A 15,003-nucleotide genomic window follows, 5' to 3' on the forward strand; every position below is an offset into this window, starting at 1 on the left:
GCTCCTGTCCCCAGCAGGTAGGCCCGGGCAGGGAGCAGAAGGGGCGGGAGCAGCCGCTTCTCATGCTTGCTGCTCTGGCTCGCTGCTGTATGCAGCGTGGCGGCTGGCTGCCAGAGCCCAGATGGGGAGGCAGTGCTCAGGCCCGGCTGCCGGGGACACGGGCTGAGTGAGCTGGAGCCCTCCCTCCCCCTGGCAGGTTTCCAGCTCTCTTGGCTCCTGTCCCTGGCAGCCGGGCCCTGGTTGGAGAGTGGGCCGCTGCCTCCACAGCCAGGCTGTCTCTCTCAGGCAGCTGCTGTGCTGTGTAGAGCAATGACACGGAGCAGACAGCTTCAGCTGGTTTGACAAGTGGCTCTCAGGTAGAATGGCTGAACATGTAGGGGGAGGGGGAGGCGCCCCACCTTCCGCAGGTAACTCTGGTGGGGTGGGGAGAGCACGGTGGCGCAGTGTGGTGGGTGTCACTGGGCAGAGGAGACACGTGGAGCAGTCATGTGTTCTCCCCTTTAGATTGTGGCACCCCCGGTATCAGGAAGCATGAGTCCTCTATGTGTGGTGTTATGAAAGCCCATGGTGATAAAAGTAGGATGACATCTGCAGACCTATTAGAAGATTATTGATTGATTTAAGTTGCTTTTGGTGGTATATTGGCTTTATGGTCATAGGACCTAATTCTGCAATGAGCACCCTAATGGGAGTTCAGGATGCTAAACAACTTGCTGTAGGCATTCAGCAGCTTGCAGGATTGGGTCAATAGTAATAAACTGACCTACTGACATTTGCTTTATTTCCTGCACTTTTTTGTATTAGCTGATTTTGGGCTGTAAATATTATTTAAAATATTTAATAAGATCCCACTATCCCTGACAATATGGGTTACATGCCAGGACATGGCCTAGGCCAGACCATTGCATTTGAAAAGATGACTTGTCAGCAGCCTCAACCCAGCACTGATCTTGATTTGCTGGCACATCTAGAACCACCCCAAGGTAATAATGGTGTGGTGATAATAAAGTAAACATTTTGGCAGAACCTGAGGTTGTTGAAAGGCACCCAAGGTTTATTGATTCAAGATGAGGAATGTGTATGTGTGCCTTTTTCCTTTAAAGATGGGAGAATTCATTTGTTGCTGGCAATAATACCTTCCGTTTCTGCTCAGTTAAATCCCTGTGCAGCAGTGTGCTGCAGAAGTGCTTGGGGAGTCACTTTTCAGTGATTCAGTTTAAACAAAAAGAAAAGATACTCATTAACACATGCCTCTTGCTCTTTGATATTCTAAGTCACTGAACGTACTTAACGAGGAGGATATTTATTGTGTCTCTTCTAAACACCAAATAGTAGAGGTTTGGCCTTTCCTTACATAAAGTGTACAGTTTTATTGCCAAGGAACAGCTTTTGCTTGACTCTTGATCTTGAAATATTACAGTTCCTGATTGTGCCTAGGGAAATTCTTCTTATATGGATGAGGTAATTTCTCTTAATATTTTTTCATCTGAGAGTCCATTCTTTATGGTCCTTCACCCCCCACCACTTAGACCCCTTTGCAAATGTTATCCCTAAGCTAAAACGAGTCTTTTGGATTTGGTGTTTTAAGAGGTTCCCCCCCCCCCCCCAATCTATTTGAAAACAGTTGGTTTTTCACTAGCACAGTCTAATCACATGCTCACTAAGATTTCAGTAGAAACATATAAAGGTTTTAAATGTCAATTATACCAAAGTTGCTTTCTGCTCAGTGGTATAGCAGTTTCACAGACATGTGTTGCACCCTTCTTTCCAAAGTGGGTAACAGATGGGTGTCACCTCAGATTAAAAATAAGCATTTGTTTATATACTGTTCATGTAATTTTTTTCCACTGAATAGAGAAGTACAGAAATCATAAAAATGAATAAAATCTTTAGACTTCACATTCATAAAACTGTTTAATGTTGTGAGAACTTGCTGTCTCTTGTACATAAAGCAAATCCTAAACAATTTCAGTGAGAAAATTAGGCTTTCTTTGGGGAAGATAGTTTAGTGCATGTTGTAGCTTTATCTGACCAAAACAGTTTTATTTGTTTCAATATTAAAATTAAGGTTCCTGTGGTGGAAATAAAGCACATATTAAAGTGGGGGATATTATTGATGGTGTTTTGAGTCATTATTGGAATCTAAATTATATTCATTGTTGTAGGGTTGGCTCTAATCAGTGCTGAGATTGAGAGTGGCATTGTAAATAACTGGAACTCCTGATCCAGAAGCTTTCAAATGGCACCTGTAGAATTGCTGCCATCACTACCAACTCCTCAAGCATTCAGATAGCTCACTTTGGAATGAAGTAGGTGAAAGGGGCCCTAGTGGAATTTCCATTAAAGTACATGAAAACTCCCATTGTCTTTAATGGGAGCTGGATTGGCCCCAGAATTAGCATCCCTTCTTCCCGCTATACCCCACCATAAGTGTAGTTCTGGTGTGCAAAGAAAAAAAAAAGCATCCCAGCCTGTCTTTCTTGAAAGTAATAAGAACATAAGAACGGCCAGACTGGGTCAGACCAAAGGTCCATCTAGCCCAGTATCCTGTCCTCCAACAGTGGCCAATGCCAGGTATCCCAGAGGGAATGAACAGAACCGGTAATCATCAAGTGAGCCATCCTCTGTCACCTATTCCCAGCTTCTGGAAAACAGAAGCTAGGGACACCAGCTGTGCCCATCCTGGCTAATAGCCATTGATGGACCTATCCTCCATGAATTTATCTAGTTCTTTTTTGAACCCCGTTATAGTCTTGGCCTATTACACAACATCCTCTGGCAAGGAGTTCCACAGATTGACTGTGTTGTGTGGAAAAAAAACTTCCTTTTGTTTGTTTTCTCCATGGAAAGAAATGTAGAGCCATAGGAAATGAAGAAATGTAAGTTGCTTTCTCCCACTGTCATACAGGGGAAGTGATTGGGAAAGACTAACTTTGCCCCTAAACTCTGGTGTGATAAAGGCTAAAGACAAGAAGAAGCAAAAGTTGTCCAGAGACAGCAACTAATCCTTTATAGGCCTTGACAACTAAGCAGCAAGTTCAGAAAGTAGAGAGAATCACAAAGAACTGAGGCTGCTAGAAACTATGCTGGCACTTACGCTCCTCACTCAGCTTAATGTGTCTCTAAGTATTCAGCAGCTGGGCAGATTGGGAGTCAGGTCCAGTTTTGCAGTGTTCTGGCTTTTCACAGAGTGCTTGTTTTTTGTTTTGTTTTGTTTTGTTTTAGTAGACTTCCCCTTTAAATGTTACAATAATGAGATGAATTCTATTGCTCTGCTGCTTAGAACATGCTCAAAATGTGAGAGCTGTTATGTTAGTAAAGTATCTAGTTTTCTTAAGAAGAACATGGTTTTTAGAGGATCTGTGGTCACTCTGATGGTTAAAGGTGGTGGTAGTGGAGAAAGCTGGAACAGGAAAAAAAGGCATTTTTATACTCTTATTTAGGGTACATTTCTCAAATATGATACATTTGATTGTATTGACTGAACAGAATTGAAATGTCCTTATGAGTGAATATTATTGTTTCATGAGGAAGATAAATACAATTTCTAATTGGAAAATGGATAGATTTACAGATATTGATGTTCTGATTTAGATTTTTGGGGTTCACTATGTCAAAGCTTTTCCCACATTTGCCCTCAAAATCTGTTCACTGGCACCTTATATTGTGTGACACTCTCTTCATGAGATTTTAACAGGACAAAGAGTCCTACCCTGATCAGTTGTAACTAGTGAAGTCTGTCACATTATGGAGAAACTACCTTGGAATCAAGCATATGCTGCTTTAAGCCCAGGCTCCCCAGCTGGTAGGAGCATTTAAGCTGGCAGCAACTCAGATGAGCAGGAGAGAGATACTGTCATTAGGAGGCAAACTACAGCATAGTAGGGAGCTGTTCGGTTCTCTAAATTGATATTAGTTGACTCCTACTAAGCATCTTTTTTCCCCATTCTGGCATTTTCAATTATAGCTTCTCTGACTGTGAGAGCAGAATGTTTGAAAGTGATATGACTGTCTCTCTCATGACAAAGTGTTAGAAAGAAATTTACATGGCAGCTTGAGGAGTTTTGAGAGAAATGCTATTCTTAAATGAGCTTCTTTTCCACATCTGAATTGGGCTTTAGAGTTTTAAAAGTTGCTGACATGAAGAAAGCTGCTAATTTTTTAAAAATATCCACTACTTTAAAAATTCTGATGTCAAAGATTCCTATCTTCTATCAGAAATGAAAGAGGCACATGATTTAAACTCTTGTAACGGTCTCTGACCACATGCCACAACTGACAAATGGGGTGTAGGGAACTGAGTGCATGATGGCTGTCTTCAAAAGCATGAGCTGCCACACCAAGTAGTAATGAAAAATCGGCTTAGTAGCTATCAGTAGTAGTTGGACTTAGTATTTCTTTCAGATGTAAAAGCCATTAGAAAGCAAGACTATTACAAAATGACAAACACTGCAGGTCTAATATTTCATCCAGTGGAGGGACATGTTATTCTGCATACAAAGAAACCAGTATACACTGTTAATAATGATTTTAAAATATGGATATGAAGCTAACTGTGTAGTACAGGAATTGATATTGTATTAATTTCATTCGGATGGTGATTATATTTGGATTTCCTGATGCACAGGTGATGTTCGGTACACAAAATCTGACTATTAGAATACTATTATTCATCTGAGGACTCTTTACTCTCTCACCCCAGCTACATCCTTCCTTCTGCAGCTGGCTCTGAGATCCTCTCTTGCTAATGTGTGCATTTCAATATTACTCATCACCAAAGTATCATCTGGGCTTGGACTAGTCCCTCCTTTTTAATCAGTGTGAGGTGTCTACTCTTCCCATGTCCTCAGAAGTAAAGGTTCTCTGCAAGGCATTCTGCAGCAATGGGAACAGGAAATGTTCTTGCTGCTACTATCAGCCCTGATTCACTGGCTCCAGGTTGAGTTGCTTCATGAGCTCATGTGTGTTGCTGCTAGCCCAGGGGTGTGCAAACTTTTTGGTCCGAGGGCAACATTGGGGTTCCGAAACTGTATGGCGGGCCGGGTAGGGAAGGCTGTGCCTCCCCAAACAGCTTGGCCCCCACCCCTATCTGCCCCCTCCCACTTCCCGCCCCCTGACTGCCTCCCTTAGAACTCTCGACCCATCCAACCCCCTCTGCTCCCTGTCCCCTGACTACCCCGACCCCATCCACATCCCCACCCCCTGACAGCCCCCCCGGGACTCCCACCCCTTAGCCAACTGCCCTCTGCTCCTCATCCCCTGACCACCCCCTCCCGGGACCCCCCGCCCCTAACTGCCCCCGGGATCCCACCCCCTTATCCAACCCCCCTGCTCCCTGTCCCCTGACTGCACTCCCGACCCCTATCCACATCCCCACCCCCTGACAGGCCCCCCGGGACTCCCACCTCTTAGCCAACTGCCCTCTGCTCCTCATCCCCTGACCACCCCCTCCCGGGACTCCCCGCCCCAACTGCCCCTGGGATCCCACCCCCTTATCCAACCCCCCCGCTCCCTGTCCCCTGACTGCACTCCCGACCCCTATCCACATCCCCACCCCCTGACAGGCCCCCCGGACTCCCACTCCCAACCCTTCTTCTTCCCCATCCCCTGACCGCCCCCCCAGAACCTCCGCCCCTTCCAACCACCCCCTCCTCCCTGACAGCCCCCCCGGGACTCCCACCCCTTAGCCAACTGCCCTCTGCTCCTCATCCCCTGACCACCCCCTCCCAGGACCCCCCGCCCCTAACTGCCCCCGGGATCCCACCCCCTTATCCAACCCCCCTGCTCCCTGTCCCCTGACTGCACTCCCGACCCCTATCCACATCCCCACCCCCTGACAGCCCCCCCGGGACTCCCACCCCTTAGCCAACTGCCCTCTGGTCCTCGTCCCCTGACCACCCCCTCCCGGGACCCCCCGCCCCTAACTGCCCCCGGGATCCCACCCCCTTATCCAACCCCTCCTGCTCCCTGTCCCCTGACTGCACTCCCGACCCCTATCCACATCCCCACCCCCGACAGGCCCCCCGGATTCCCACTCCCAACCCTCCCTGTTCCCCATCCCCTGACCGCCCCCCCAGAACCTCCACCCCATCCAACCGCCCCTTCCTCCCTGACTGCCCCCCAGGACCTCCTGCTCCCTTACCCAACCTCCCGCCTCTCCGCCCCCTTACCAGCAGCAGGAGCTTGCAGCTGCGACACCCGGCCAGGGCCAGCTGCGCTCTCCGCGCTGCCCAGCGGGAGCGGCAGGCCAGAGTGCGGCCCACGCGGCGGCATGGCTGCGGGGGAAGGGGGACAGCAGGGGAGGGGCCGGGGACTAGGCTCCCTGGCCGGGCAGGATGGTCCCGCAGGCTGATGTGACCCGAGGGCTGTAGTTTGCCCACGTCTGTGCTAGAGAAATAATATGGGCATCTTAAATACTGAAGTCCCAGAATTTTTTTTCACTTTGCAAACATTCATAACCCCCACATACATCAGTATGAGAAATTTACTATATTGGCTGCATATTCTTGCAAGAAGAGACTGAATGGAATAAGAAGGAAGGATGCTGACAAATAATTTTTTTCTGTTTTCAACAAGGTATCGTGTAAAACCTTCACACAAGTGTAGACAAAGCCTTAGAAGTGCATGATTATTTTTTTTATTGACTCATTCTGTCAGACGTTAGAACCTGGCACAGAGATGCAGTTATTTCTACTGACTCATAGACCAAATAAATTCCCTCTTTGCTGGCCCTTTGTGGATAGGACAGGAGGTTACTTATGTATACAATATTTTGAGGGGATAAAAGAGCAATAGAGGCAAGAACAATGGCTTGAAGTCCTCCTCATTCCCCACCTCAACAACCCTTGACAACATCCCTTTGCCCTGGTTCATTATCCACCACTGCATCCAGCATTAGTATATGTTTCTTGTAAAATGATCAGCAGTAAAACAGTTAACAATGTTGACATCCCATTTATTATCATTGCATTCCAGAGTTAATGCATCATTGAGATGAATGGGTAGTTCATACCTATCAGAGTTGTTTTAGGTTGCCTATTTGTAAATTCAGGAAGATGAACTGACTATAAACAATGCTAGTGTTAAGTTTAGGAGGATATTTTTGCAACCATAAGGATTAAAAATTAATTACGAATGGAAAAAACCTCTTAGATTTATCAACACAATTTGCGGAATGAGGTTAATTATGTTCATACATCTTAAGCATCTAAATAAGAATATAAACCTTTGTCCAAATTCTGAATGCCACGTGTATGTTACAGTTTACCTGATTGATGTATAGAATAAAAATCAAAGAGAGAGCTATAACAGGAAAGAAACAAGTAAAGAAACATTTTGCCCAGATTGTTGGTATAACTCTGAGACATAGCCCTGTTTTTCGGAATTAGGTTCTGAGATGTTGGGCAATATTCTGTATAATACTGTATTTAATTTGTGATGCTATTCTGAATTACAAACAACGCTATTAGCTGATGGATTTATTTTTGAAATAGGCAAGCAGGTGGGAGTAACACACAAGGAAATTCCTACTTCATTGGCTAACCTTGTGCAGATTAATGATTCACTTCAGCACAATCTGAATAATATTAGTGTAGCGAATTATCCGGTACAGTAGGATACACTTTCCTATATCTTCTGAGCCATTCTTGAGAAGAGACTGTGCTATAACATATGGAAGTGTATTTTTCAATGTGTGTTTTGAAGACTTTGCTGCTGAGATAATTAGCAATGAAAATGAGACCCAGGACTCATTTTGTATCTCATCATGAGGCCCATTCTGTCTATAATTTGGGAAAGACTCAGAGGACTATTTAGAGTATTTCCCCTACTAATTATGTTATAGTCACATGAACGAAGTTCCTTCTGTACAGAGCTGCTGTGCTAATTGGCTGCTATATGCCACTAGGCAGTTTGGTACTGCTCTGCTCTTTTTTCACATTCAGATTGGCAGACTTTGGCCTGGTCTACATGGGGAGGGGGGGGGGTGTCGATGTAAGATACGCAACTTCAGCTACGGGAATACCATAGCTGAAGTTGACATATCTTATTCTGACTTACCTCCCACCCTCACGGCGTGGGATCGACGGCCGCGGCTCCCCCGTCGACTCCGCTACCGCCGCTCACTCCGGTGGAGTTCCGGAGTCGACGGGGAGTGCGTTTGGGGATCGATATATCGCATCTTTATCGATCCCCGATAAATCGATCACTACCCGCCGATATGGCGGGTAGTCTGGACGTACCCAAAGGTTGTATTCCATTGGACTTATGTAAAAAGAGAGATGCTCTAAGATTGAACTATTGTGATATTATTTACACGTATCAGCCTACTGATCCAATCAATCAAAAAGCAAAACAGAAAGATGTATTCCATGAAATACCCTATGGGAACAAGCTCAGAGTGAACATTTCACTAAAAATTTTGACTCCAGCTAGCAGAACTGGTTCACTTTTTGTGTCATTGTGAAATAAACATGGTGACAATGTGACATAAGTGCAGTAAAGCTCAAAGAAACTTTACGTTTTATCTGTATTAGAGCACACAGTCGCTGAGTTCCAGTTGGTTGTATTGTGCTAACTGAAGCACTATTGACAAGTCTGTCCACACTAAGGTAAGGTTGCACCCACACCAGGAGTGCCTTACACTAATTCAGGTGGGATGGCTGTCATCTTTGACACAGATGACAACTACCTGAACTAGAAAACCTCCTTTATCCACTGGCTGAGAGTTCCCTCTCAGCTACCCATCTTGCCACACCCCACCAGTGCCCCACAGTACCCCCCTCAGAATCTTCCCCAGTTCTGGTCTCTTGCCATATCCCCCACATTATCCAATGAAAATTCCCTGGCTACTTTGGTTCTTCCATCTATACAATTATAATGTAACTAGCTTGCCTCCCGAACAATCAGACGTAGCACTTTCATGTGTGTATGGGTACAGGGTGCTCTTCAATCATTTTTGGGGGGGGGGGGAATCTTGTAATTTCTCTAATGTAGACAAGGCCTAAGAATTATTGAAAAGTAATTCAGCCACCCCATTATCCCTATTCCATTTTTTGTTGTTAGCATGTTTGGAATCTGTACCAAAGCAAGGAATTTACCACCATAAGGGTGTTATTTTCAGATGGTGTTAATCAATGGAGCTTTATTGACTTACACCAACTGAGGGATCTGACACTGAACATTTACATTTTAGTGGTGCGTATTGAGCATTACCAGCCTGCCCAAAAGAAACTGTTTCTCCCTGAGCTCCTACTGGCGTGCACTTCCACAACTCTCCCAATGCATGTCTGTGTCTAAATGGGACCATTTAGTCCACACTCTTTTGTGGGGTTCAAGAAAAGCAGGAATAAATTCATTTAATCCCCAAGTTAGGCTTTTCTATTCTATTGCATGGCCCAGCCTGAAGAAATAATCTTGTTTCATTACAAAGACACCCTCTTTCGGGTCAGCTGATGAATGGAGACATGAACTAGAAAAATGGAATGTGTTTCATAACTCCATGGAATGTAAATAATTTGGCATCATTTCAAAAGCTACTTTTGGAATTCTCAAATCAAAGGCAAGACAGAGACAATGCTCTGGGTCAGCTGAAAACTCTAACTAATGTGTGTTTAAAAATGAATCTTTATGTATTACACTACTAAAGTGTTTTCTTAAGTTAAGAAAAAAATTCCATGAGCTGCAGCATGTCAACTGTTTATTTTCTTTCCCTTTATATTTTCTTTAAAACGTTATTACATTTTTCTTAATACAAACAAAACCAAAAGATATGTGCAATATCTCAATAGAATACAAGAGAAAGGAATTAGGATAAGTCTTCTGCAGTATACAGAGGATACTTATTAAAGTATGATTCCAATCTGAAGAATGACTATAAAAATGGCACCTTCATACTCAACAAGTTTGCTTATTTTAGTTGTAAAAGCAGCCTTTTACTTCCCTTTATTCCTGTTAGCCCTGCAGAGCCCAACACAACTGAGAGTGTTAAGTGAACACTGGCAGCAGTTTTTGCATCAATGAGAACATCTATTTGACCAATGATGATATTGGAGAGTGAGGGTATTCAACACTAGAAAATACTCCTAGTCCATCTCTGTTTTTCAGTGAATACTCTAGGGTTGTTAGACCAAACACTACTTCTCTCATTTGCTATCATGTATTTCAGTGAGATTGCACAGATTTCAGCAGTTCTGCTGTTGTCCTAATATCTGAGCTTTGAGTATAAACTCAAATACTAAAGTATTTGTTAGGAATACTTCACATTGAGATCTCTGGACTGGATGTTTTGAACCAAAAAAGTTTACATGGCTGGACTAGATCAGACATATTAGTGTAATATGAAATTATTTAGTTCAATGGAGCCATTACCCATGCAAAAAAAAAGTCCAAAATAACTTTCTGAACAAATATATCAGAAACGGTCTCCTAGACAATGCAGTTTTTTCTCAACAATTACAATACAATGTTTGAAAAAAAAAATATTGAGCACTCCAATTAGATTGTTTCTTTCCAAACAACATAATTTTGTGAGGGGAGAAAATAAAGTTTAGCTATTTTTAAACCATCTTACACTGTTTACAGTAAATGACATATGTTAGTGTGATCCGGTGTGGCTGTAATTTATGGCTGCAATTCAATCTGTCAGTAAGTGGGAACAATGAAGAGAGTAAAGGGCATGTATGAAATAGGAGGAGAGTGATTGAACGAAAGCAATGAATAGTGCGGTTAGTCTTTCCTAGCTCAGGGGTTTGTTGGTTTATATGCTGATATACGTCTACCAAGAATAGTGTTCATAACCAAGTTCTCATGCTGTGAGTGGACACAGTAATACTCACCACCTAAGGCAACCCTCAACAAATCCACTCCCATACACGTTTTTCAAGTTGAAAAACAGATGGCAAGTGCTGTGACAGCATGGTGCTTGTAAATACTGCAGGAACTTCTTCTTAAGAGGGCCGAGAGCAGGGAGCTTCTCTTGCTTGCCCCTAATCCCATCCCAAAGCTCTGCAAGCATTGTTAATACTTGGGCTTCACAGGGGGCAGAATTCACCTCTTGAAACTGCACTGTGGATCTTAACTATTTTGTTCTTGGTATGTGCCTGGAGGGCAGAATGATGGAGTTGAGGTGTAGATCTGATAATTTTTCGTCATATATGTTCTTCACAGTTACTCTCCCAAATCCAACATTGAAGCCATTAAGCCAGAAATTAGCACGATATTCTCCCTCCGGCCTCCTTCTGTATGTGCTCACAGCACTACCTCATAGAAAGGCGACTCTAACTATTAATTCACTGTACATTCATCCCTTCTAACAGGGACCTATGCTCTCACTCCTCTGCTTCATTGTTAGCACTGTGGTATCTCTATGTTATTGGGGAAAAGATGCTGCATCATTAGCAAATGTCGTTCTGGAGCTACAAATGTAACTATTGTTTGTGGCTCAAATCCCAGCAAGCAGGATAGCAGAAAAAAACCTTGATAAATCAACTGGAAAGACAGATGACACAGACAATAATAAGTGTTGATTACATGCTATTATTCTGTTTATAGTGACATTTCTTAAGAATATAAGAATGGCCGTACTGGGTCAGACCAAAGGTCCATCCAGCCCAGTATCCTGTCTACTGACAGTGGCCAATGCCAGGGGCCCCAGAGGGAGTGAACCTAACAGGTAATCAAGTGATCTCTCTCCTGCCGTCCATCACCACCCTCTGACACACAGAGGCCACGAACACCATTCCTTACCCATCCTGGCTAATAGCCATTAATGGACTTAACCTCCATTAATTTATCCAGTTCTCTTTTAAACCCTGTTATAGTCCTAGCCTTCACAACCTCCTCAGGCAAGGAGTTCCACAAATGTATCATGTATCTCTATCCTATAAGGCTTATTTATGGCAGCTGTGCAGAAGCCATGTGATGTGGCCAAGAATGTTTTATGGAGAGATTTCATATGACATGATTACCCACTAGTGTCTTAACCACAGAGTTTCACATAAGAGAGAAAATCATAATAGAGTTTGGGAAATGGGTAACTGTTACAAAAGGTGTTTGTGTGTATATGTATGCACAAATGCATGTATATATGCACATATTAATATATAGTAAGTTGTACAAATGTAAATACCATATGCAAAGATAAAATTTTAAATATTTCAAATGAAACTGAAGGAATTCGGCAATTCTCTAGCGAGTTAGATTGAATCTGGAGGGTTATTTTTTATCACACTTCAAAAAGTCTGTGCTGTCACAGTGGAACTTTCTTTCTTGTAGAAATTTTTCTGGAGAAGGGATATTTTCACGGTCAAAGACTTTCACTGCAAGGTGTTGCCTCCTTTCATTTTCAGGGAAAAATTCTCAAATGAGAATTGACTATATTTAGCTTTTTTACTTTGGCAGAAAATGAATATATAAATACACATTTTATATATTTTTAATTTGTTCTGCAGGTATTCCAGATTGCATATGTTATTGTGAAAGCAGCTAATGCCCCTCGACCTGGGAACTGGATTTTGGAGCGTTCACTGGACGGTGTTAACTATCAGCCATGGCAGTATTATGCTGTAACAGACACAGAATGCCTGACACGTTACAACATTCTTCCCCGCAGAGGGCCTCCATCCTATGCAAAAGATGATGAAGTTATATGCACTTCATTTTACTCCAAGATTCAACCACTGGAGAATGGAGAGGTAAGATGGGAAATATACTGCAGCCAACATGCCAACAGAAATATTCTTTTGCTTAATTGATAAGTATATGCCTTGTGCAGACAATGTTTTTGTATGGGCTTTATATATGAAGGATGGGGCTCTTTTCCTTATATATGCATCAATAGAGGTTGCCATATACCCCATTAAACAGGGAGAAATACACACTAATAAACACATGCAGTGTAAGGGAACTGTGTGGACCTTAATCTCTAGTACTTGCAGGCAACTCCTTTGTAGTTAGATAGGCAGCAATTCCAATAAGAAGCAAAGAAAGATACTGGGTGAAACTCCCATTGACTTCAGGGGGGTTACGATTTCACCCGCTGTGTTTAAATATACCACTTACAACTGTAAACAGCTTTCCCCTTCCCTTTTCTTATTAAAGTGGCAAGAAATTTATATTTTTCACAGAATAAATTTTCATATTTATTAAACTTACTCACATCCTGATAATTCATAAAAATAAAATGACAGTTGAATATGGAATAGATTTTAGACAACACATTTTGGTGTACATTAGTCACAGAGTGGGATATTTTTCTATTACTGTACTGACTCTGATTGCTGAGTAATTCCTGACTATCATGCAAAACCTTGCGTTTTTTTTTTTTTTAAACCAAAACTGCTTTTGAGTTTGTGGAGCTTCTGAACTTTCAGCTTTTCTTCTTTCATACTCCATGCCTATTTCACTTCAACTATGCAACTCACTACATATCCCAGCTAGATTTTTTTTAATGAATGGAATGGCGTAGCTCCTAGTTATGGGTGACTTTATTGTATTTTTTGTTCAGTAGTTTATATTTCAAGGCCCATGGATGCCTGACATGCTGCAGTCAGGAATGCTGTCTACAAACTTTTCACAATTCTGGACAATACTCAGAACATGCACGTTTCTGAGCTCTCAAAATGCTATCTGTCTAGAGAGACAGTGGATTGAACTGGGAAGCTGGAGGTCTGCACTGAAGAATTTGTGTATTTGCAAGCTTATGTTTGTGTGTGTAATTACCATGATTATCTGTGCAAATTGGGCGTTGAGGCATGGAAAAGGCCATTTCCTAATGCGGTTGCAGAAATAATACATATAAATGTAAGCATGGAAATGTACACAATTTCTTGCAAGGAAATTTTCAAAGGGACCTGAACCTGCCCTTCTAGCATGGGCATGACTAGTGATTGTGGGTGTCTTCATATCTTGGTGTCCTGCCTGGGATACCTTGAAGGAGCCTGATTTTCAAACAGTGTGTACTCATCATCATCATCATCAAGTGTGACCACGTGCAGGATGTGTACGGATCTACAAGACACTGCCAAAGTCAGATATATGCTCTGGTATTACACATTTGTTCATAGCAACATTTGAAATTAAAACTGGGGAAATTAGAGGGGGTAAACTCCTGTGTTGGAGCCCTTTTAGTGCACATTATCTACATATATTTTAGTCGATGAGTTTATTGATGATAATATTAATGGAAATGGCAATTTTAAGTAAATATTAGATATATTAATCAAAATGCAGATTTGAAATTCATTAACATGGTATTTGCTCCAGAAACAAGTTTCTAAGATATATTCTCAGCCAATCAGGGAATAGAAACAGTACCACATGACTTGTCTCCAAGCCAGCCTAGCCAACACAGCTGAATTTCATATATCAGATTCTTTACAATCAGGTGCCTGTAAACAATCTACAGGGCAAGAATTATTTACAGAGATGATTCAGTGACTAATTTTTTTAACAAATAAATTTGAGAAAATCAAAACCTGCTCAAGAAAATTTGCTGGATTACTTGATCAGCTCTATTTGAATAGCATCCTGAAAAGTGTTGACTTAAGTAAATGCATCGATACCACTGAAACATTCAAACCCACCATACATTCTGAAGTCATTGGGATTTATGGCTTATAGGAAAGGTAAAATGTTAGTCACACTCCACTGCAAAGACTGTGACATTTTGTTTTTGGTTATTGCATGTTTCTCAAAGGACATCAATACATGAAAGGACCTGCAGTATGGTGAAAGCTTGTTTTCAGTATGAAAACATATCTTCCAATATCTCAAATATTCTCAGATGAGGTTTCTTTCACATATATATTAGTGGATGACATGTTCTTTATTGTTTTTATAAAGCAGGTTCCTTGATTTAATGTTAATTTGTTTGACATCAGTCGGGGGACATATGAGGAGGCTGTGACTGCCATGTTTTGGTGTAGGGAGAGGGCCATAAGAATTGGACCATGTTTCTTTTGGTTTCATGACATTTCCATCTTTCCTTGCTGGGATTACTACTTT

The 15,003-nt window shown here is 42.4% G+C and overlaps 1 protein-coding gene across 1 annotated transcript in view; it reads left to right on the forward strand.

The window, feature by feature from the left end:
* LAMA2 (laminin subunit alpha 2) overlaps positions 1-15,003 on the forward strand; it is a 344,610-nt gene that overhangs the window by 25,485 nt on the left and 304,122 nt on the right. The window contains exon 4 of the mRNA XM_065401428.1: positions 12,450-12,692. Within this exon, the coding sequence (XP_065257500.1) occupies positions 12,450-12,692 (243 nt within the window). The remainder of the gene's footprint in view (positions 1-12,449; positions 12,693-15,003) is intronic.

This window comes from Emys orbicularis, chromosome 3, assembly GCF_028017835.1.
Source record: "Emys orbicularis isolate rEmyOrb1 chromosome 3, rEmyOrb1.hap1, whole genome shotgun sequence".
In the NCBI taxonomy this organism is placed as follows: Eukaryota; Metazoa; Chordata; order Testudines; family Emydidae; genus Emys; species Emys orbicularis.